Here is a 7,520-nt window from a genome sequence, read left to right on the forward strand (position 1 = left end):
CTGCAGCTGGGTGGAGATGTGTCTGGCTGTGTACGGATGTAAGAGTCCAAACCTGGAGAGGATAGCAGCTTGTCACATCCTCAAAGTGTGAAAGGGAGCCCAGGTTGGTATGCCAGAGGGCTCGGTGATACGCCCTTTCCAGGTTGCATCCTGGGCAAGTCCATCACACCCACCTAAAGAACAAGCCCTTCTAGACTGTGAGTCTATTTCCTTCTTGTCATGCGCTCAGTTACGAATGGAGAGACCCTGGTTAGAGCAGGGAAGTCACAAGTCCTGGGTTCTGTCTGTCATTCTCTGTGTGACCTTCACCAAGTCAGTCTTCCTTTGCCTCTGTTTACCTATCAGTATAATGAGGATATGTTCATAGTGACTTTCCTTTACTTGGTGTTTTGAAGATCCTTCAATGAAAGGTGTTACACCGTATGATGACAGTTACTGATGAGAATTACTGATTTCTGATGCCTTAGCGATAGCCCTGTGTGCCTCCAGAAAGTGTTCGTTTCTCTCCTCGCTTACCTTAAGAACATAAGAATGGCCATACTGGGTCAGACCAAAGGTCCATCCAGCCCAGTATCCTGTCTACCGACAGTGGCCAATGCCAGATGCCCTGGAGTGAGTGAACCTAACAGGTAATGATCAAGTGATTTCTCTCCTGCCATCCATCACCCGCCTCTGACAAACAGAGGCTAAGGACACCATTCCTTACCCATCCTAGCTAATATCCATAAATGGACTTAACCTCCATGAATTTATCCAGGTCTCTTTTAAACCCTGTTATAGTCCCAGTTCTCTTTTAAACCTTGTTATAGTCATATAGTCACCTTTCTCCAGATCTCTCTGTCTACTATCTAACCATTAATAGGGGGCATTTACAGGGTATCAGACCCTCTGGAGAGCTGCCCATTATCCCTAGTTTTCTTCCTAATCAACTCTACTTTTTAAATATACACAAATACACAGAGCAGCCAATTCCTCTCTGACTCAGTGGAGAGCCCAAGAGTTCTCATCTCCCTTTGGGAACGTTCCTTAATGACTGTTTACTTCTAAACCTGGATAAAGAACTCAGAAGCACAGACACTGAAAGAGAGACATTCGCTAGAGCGTCTACGGTTTCCAGCCTATTTGCATCCAGATGCCGCTTCTCCCCTAGAGGCTGAGTGAACCCCCCTGGGAGTGTGCACAGCTAGATTATAAACAGTGCACACCCCAGGTCGGCTCTCAGCGTTGGATGCTGCTGCAGATGCTGGGGTGAGAGACGTGTGGAACACGGCTGTCTGCAGAGGATTCCCAGGGAAGACACGTCTGGCTCAGAATTCACAGGTATCCGTCTCTTGCTGAGGAGCTCACCTGCTTGACAAACCCAGTGCAATGTGGGCGTTATGGGATAGAGAATAGGTCTGTGGTCCTTTCCGCTCTGCACAACCATTAATCATGCTGGGGCCCTTGCCACAGGGGATGAGTTTGCTCCAATATCACTGGCCAAAATGTCCCCTTTGCTCTGCCCCTGGCTGATGGGCTCCAACCCTGAGGTGGCTGCATTTCAGTGGCACAGGGGTGCTTCAGAATGAAAGGTTTTAGTAGATGTAGAATACAAGGCCAAATTCTGAGGCCCTGTCCCATACGTTCTCAGGCCCCACAGAAGCAAAACTCCCCTTGGAGTAAGAATTGAGTAAAGACCTCAGGAGCCAGCTGTGTGTGAGTTAATGCACAGGGACTCTCACCTCCTCCTCTTGCATTTCAGGCCTCTGGTTGTTAACGGGGATGGCTCTCACCTGACTTTGTGATGGAAAGCATGGAGGGGCTAGGGCTCCTCACTGGAAGAATTATATGAATTTTTCAACATGGGCAAGACCGCTTTTCTCCTGGCTTCATTTGAGACCTTGGCTGAACTGTTAGGCCTGAAACTTTCAGAAACAATTCAGCTAGAAGCAGAAACCCAGTGTGGGAAATTTCAGTCCAAATGGTTAAAATTTGGCAAACTTATAACCAACTGAAAATGAGGTCTCCTAATTGAATGTGTCAGACAGTGTTAACTAACCATGGTGTCACCAGGACCACCTGCAATGCCCAATCCATTTGTGAATCCCATTCAGCTATGCTCTTTGCTCCAATAATGTGTGTGGCAAGGAGTTCCACGGGCCAAATATGGATTAGGTAAACAATTTTTCTTTCTCAATGTTATATATTCAGACTTTCAATGTACTTGAATTTTCCCTTGCTCCTGTGTTATGAGACAGAGTAAATATAAATACTTGACCTACTTTCTTTATCCATAGATTCATACGGTTTAAGATCAGAAGGGACAATTAGATCATCCTGTCTGAACTCCAGTAGAACAAAAGCCTTTAAATTTAAGCCAAGTTACCCCTGTATTGAGCTCCAAAACTTGTGTTTGACTAAGACCTGGTCGACACTAGGATTTTACATTGTAGAATCATAGAGCCACAGGGGACCTTCAGGGGTCAGCTAGTCCAACCCTCTGCCAAGATGTAGGATTTATTGTGTCTAAACCATCCAGGACAGATGGCTCCAGCCTTCTTTAGAAAACCTTCAGTGAAGGAGCTTCCACAACCTGCCTAGGCAACTGTTCCATTGTCCTTCTGTTCTTATAGTTAGGGAGTTTTTCCTGAGATTGAATCTAAATCTGCTCTGCTGCACTCTGAACCAATTGCCTTTTGTACTGCTCTTTGTCTCAAAAGGACAATTTTTCTCCATCTTTTTTATGGCAGCCTTTCAAATACTTGAAGACCACTCTCATGTCCCTCCTTAATCTTTTTTCAACTAAACACACCCACTTCCTTCAGCCTTTGCGCACATGGTTTGCATGCCATCCCTTGGATCATCTTTGTCGCTCACCTCTGGATCCTTTCCAGTTTCTCTACATCCTTTCTAGACAGCGGTGACCAATATTGCGCACAGCACCTAACCAGTGCTGAGTAGAGTGGTACAATCACCTACCATGACTTGCATGCTATGCCTCTGTTAATGCAACCCAAAATTGCATTTGCTTTTTTTGCAACAGCAAAAGAATCCACACCCCTGAGAGCTGTCGCTATATCAACCTAACCCCGATGTAGAGAGAATGAGGTCGGTGGAACAACTCTTCCATTCACCTCGCTGCCACCTCTCGGGGAGGTGAATTATCATCACTGACGGGAATACACAGACCATCCCTGTAAGTTGTGTCTACACTGAAGCACTTTGCAGTGCCTCAGTAGTGTTCTAAGTGTAGACAAACCCTCAAGCAGATCTTCCAGAAAAGCATCCAGTCTGGATCTGCAGACATGGGGAGTTAGAGAATCCACCACTTCCCTTTGCAGTTTGTCCCAACGATTAATCACCCCAGGGCTAATCATTTGGCCCATATTTCCAATTGGAATTTGTCTAGCTTCAGCTTCCAGCCATTGGGTCTTCCTCTGCCTTTCTAAACTAGATTACAGAGCCCGTTAGTACCCAGGGTTTTCTCTCCATGGAAGTCTCTGCTTGATTGTCTTTTTAGTTGAGATAAATAGATGAAGCTCTTTAAATCTCTTTCTCTGTCAGGCATTTTCTCCAGTCTCCAAACATTTTTGTGGTTTTTTTCTGCACCCTCTCCAGTTTTTCAACATCCTTTTTGAAATGGGGACTGAAGAACTGGACACGGTCAGTTTCATCAATGCCATGTGCAGAGATAAAACCCTTCCCCTGATCCAACTCATCACTCGCCCGTTTATGTATCCAAGGATCGCGTGAGCCGTTTTGGCCACAGCATTGCATTGGGAGCTTAAGATAAGTTGGTTGTCCACAACGACCCCTAAATCCTTTTCAGGATCCCTGCGTTCCATAATACTGTGCCCCAGCATGGTTGTGGGGCCTGCATTCCATGTTCTGAGAGGATCACTTTGCATTTGACTGTATTAAAACATTTTGTTTGCATGGGCCCAACTCAACAAACACTGCAGATCAATGGCTATGCCTGCCCTGACTGCCTCACTGTAACCACTCTGCCAATCTTTGGGTCGTCCGTAGATTTTACCTGCAATCATTTTCTATTTGTTTCCAGATGATTGATGAAAATACTAAATAGCACCGGGCCTAGACCTGATCCCTGCAGAACCCCATGAGAAACAACCCCTTTTGCTGGCAATGGCCCATTCACATATGCTTTCTGAGATCGGTCAGTGAGCTCGTTTTTATTCCATTTAACATGTGCTCTACTGACATTGAATATTTTCATTTTTTTAACTGAATGTTTTCCCCGACTAAATCAAATGCCTCAGAGAAATCGAAGTCTGTTGAAACTGTTTGGTTCCCTTGATTAACCAAACGTGTACTCTCATGAAAGGATGAAATCGTATTTATTTGACAAGACCTGTTTCCATAAAACCATATTGTTTACTGGCATTAATTAGACTCCTAGATTTTTTTTAACTTATCCCAGATCAGCTTTTCCATTGTTTCTTAAACTTGTCAAATCTTTTTTAAAAAACTTTCCTTTTATTTTTTAATAGTTTAGGTTTAATGCAGAACTGTCCTTTATTTCCTTTGGCGGGTAACGGGTCGGAGGGTCTGTTGCTGCCCGACTGCCTACTTCTGATTCGGAATGAGATGTTTGGTGATTGGTCAGTTGGTAACTCTGGTTTTTGTAACTCTGAGGTTCTACTGTAGATGCTGTTTAACATCCTCTCTGACTGCTAATGGACTGGAAAGTGTTTCATGACCGTGTGTGATCTGAGTACCTGATACTGCTCCTTTTCAAATGCAGAACAAAACTATTTCTCGAACACATCTCCCTTTTCTCCAACATTAACAAGTTTCCTTTCTCCCTCTTGGAATTGCCCTTTACATTTTCTAGGGTTTCTTTTCTTCTTAAGATAATTAAGAACCTCCTTTTTGTTATCCTTAGCCCTGCAAAGAATGGATTTCCCCCTGATGTCTGTAACATCCAGTATCTATTTTCATAACTTCCAATTAGTATTGCTTGCTATCTATTTTCCCTTTTCCCCATTTGTTATATATATTTCCCCCCCCTCAATTGCTGCCTTCACTTTGCTACTGAACTGGGTTTTTAAGCAAAGTTCTCCACTTTCTTGATTGTGGAATCATGGCTTTTTAGCTCTCTCATAAACTCTTCTTAAAGAACTTCCATTTTTCATTCCCATTTTTCTGTCTACATTTTTCCTCCCACTCAGTTTTGCTGATCATTTGCCTCATCTTTGGGGAATTGGCCCTTTTGAAGGGTATCTGTAGATAGCTATTACTGGCTGGGAGCTGTTCTCTGTTTGTCCATATCAGTGTAATCAGTTCCATTCTTTATTTTGTTCTCCTCTATCGTATGCCCCCTTAATTGTCTCTTCTCTAAACTAACCAGTCCCAGACTTTTCAGTCTTTCTGCATACGCCAGCCTCCCCCATTCTCACAGCCTGCCTGGGAAATCCCCTTTCTATCTGCTAGATCCTTTATAGAGACTGGGTGACCACAAGTGAGTGCATCTCCAGAGCAGGATATTCTCCATCCCATTCCTTACGCATCTGAACATTGTCTTTGTTGTGGCCACTACTGCAAATGAGCAGGTGTTTCCGTGGAGCTGCTATCAATGATGCCCAAGTCTTTTCCCTGAGGTGCGTTCTAGTTGGGATGTTTCCCCCGGCACATGTCTTGGCAAAGGTGTTTTTTTCCCACTCTCAGATTTTCAGTAACTAGGTGAATGGGAAACTCCCTACAGCATGGACTCTGTAGCCTGGGTTTCATTGTATTAAGCCGATGTGTAAATTGGCAGATTTTTTTTGCTGAAAGTTTGGTCAATGACCAAAAAGCCTTTAAAAGAAATCATTGTTGCAAACCCTTACACCTGTCATTAAGGTGCCTTTATTACATCACTGAAACAGGAGTTCTGTCTTCAAAAGCGGCTTTGTAGTGTTTACACCTCCACTATTTCTTCAGCAAATGCTGCCTCTTGGCAAAAAAACTTGGCAGTGCAGATAAGGCCTAAGGAACAATGAGGGAAAACCAGCATCCACTCGTGTTTCCTGCTGGTGCCTATTAAGATTTCCCACACCACGATGTGTAGGAATTATTGATGAAAGGAGCACCATAAAATATGGAACTGACATTAGTAGGGTCAATTGTTCATAATTCATTTATCTTAATCATTAAAATGTCATTTTTCAGTTTGTGAAGAGCGATCAACCTGCTTCATTCATGAGACAAGCCTCCAGCTGTGTATGTAGTTTCTAATATTAACATTTTCTCTCCATCCAGGCATTTGTCCTGCGACCATCTCCCTAGACCCTGGGCACATACAGGAAGTCAGGGGAACGCACGGTACATGCAGGAAACACCGTTGTGCCTCAGAGTTGGAAACCTTCTCTCCTACTCCATGTCAGATTCCAACTCAACCGACTTCAAAAACCCCTCCACCTTCATCCTCCTGGGCATTCCTGGCCTGGAAGCAGCCCATGTCTGGATCTCCATCCCCTTCTGCACCATGTACATCATAGCCATCTTGGGGAACTTCACCATCCTCTTCATCGTGAAGAGGGAGCCGAGCCTCCATGGGCCCATGTACTATTTCCTCTGCATGCTGGTCGTCACCGACCTGGTCCTGTCTACGGCCGTCCTACCCAAAATGCTGAGCATCTTCTGGTTCAATTCCAGGGAGATCAGTTTCAGTGCCTGCCTCATTCAGATGTTCTTCCTTCTCAGCTTCTCTGCGATACAGTCTGGGATCCTTGTGGCCATGGCTTTTGATCGCTACGTGGCCATCTGTGATCCCCTGAGACATTCCACCACTCTGACAAACCCTGTGGTGGCCAAAATTGGCCTGGCCCTGGTGTTGCGTGGCGTCATGCTCGTATTGCCCTATCTCTTCCTGGCGAGGAGGTGGCCATATTGCAGAACCAACATCATTCCCTACACATACTGCAAGCACATATCTGTAGTGAAGCTGGCCTGCGCCGACATCCGCATCAGTAGTTACTACAGCCTGGCTGTGGCATTCTTGGTGACCGGTGTGGATGTGTTTTGTATTGCTGTGTCCTATATCCAGATCCTCAGGGCCATCTTCAGCCTCCCAACAAAGGATGCCCGCCTCAAGACTTTTGGGACCTGCGGCTCCCACCTCTGTGTCATCTTAGCCTCTTACACCCCAGATCTCTTCTCCACCCTCACGGAACGGTTTGGGCACAATATGGCCCTGCATTTCCACGTTCTCATGAACAACATGTATCTCATGGTGCCCCCCATGTTAAACCCCATCATCTATGGGGTGAGGACCCAACAGATTCGGGATTGTCTGCGCCAGCTCTTTACTCAAAAAGGGACCTAAAGCGTTCTCCTGGTGCTCTGGCCATCAGGCTGAGCTCCATGCAGAGCTGGCTGGTGACATGGTGCTGGGCCCTCTTCCCTGAATCACTGACTGGCCAGTCAAAGAGACATTAAACCTTTCCCTGACCTTACTGTGCTGTGTCAGGGTGACAAACAGGGGAATCCATCTGTGTGTAAAACTCCTAGGGTTGCCACCTTTCTAATTGCTGGTAACT

General features: G+C 45.3%; 1 protein-coding gene across 1 annotated transcript; it reads left to right on the forward strand.

The window, feature by feature from the left end:
• Nucleotides 1-1,217: 1,217 nt before the first annotated feature.
• Nucleotides 1,218-7,306, forward strand: LOC119565195 (olfactory receptor 52E4-like). The gene is made up of 2 exons (XM_037889652.2): nucleotides 1,218-1,300; nucleotides 6,241-7,306. The coding sequence occupies exon 2, from the start codon at nucleotides 6,308-6,310 to the stop codon at nucleotides 7,304-7,306; it is 999 nt and encodes a 332-aa protein (XP_037745580.2). The 5' UTR covers nucleotides 1,218-1,300; nucleotides 6,241-6,307.
• Nucleotides 7,307-7,520: the final 214 nt, after the last annotated feature.

Source organism: Chelonia mydas, chromosome 1 (assembly GCF_015237465.2).
Source record: "Chelonia mydas isolate rCheMyd1 chromosome 1, rCheMyd1.pri.v2, whole genome shotgun sequence".
In the NCBI taxonomy this organism is placed as follows: Eukaryota; Metazoa; Chordata; order Testudines; family Cheloniidae; genus Chelonia; species Chelonia mydas.

Bases quoted from the DNA above. Each gene is read 5' to 3' on its own strand.
- LOC119565195 (XM_037889652.2), top strand. From the start codon at position 6,308: ATGCAGGAAACACCGTTGTGCCTCAGAGTTGGAAACCTTCTCTCCTAC.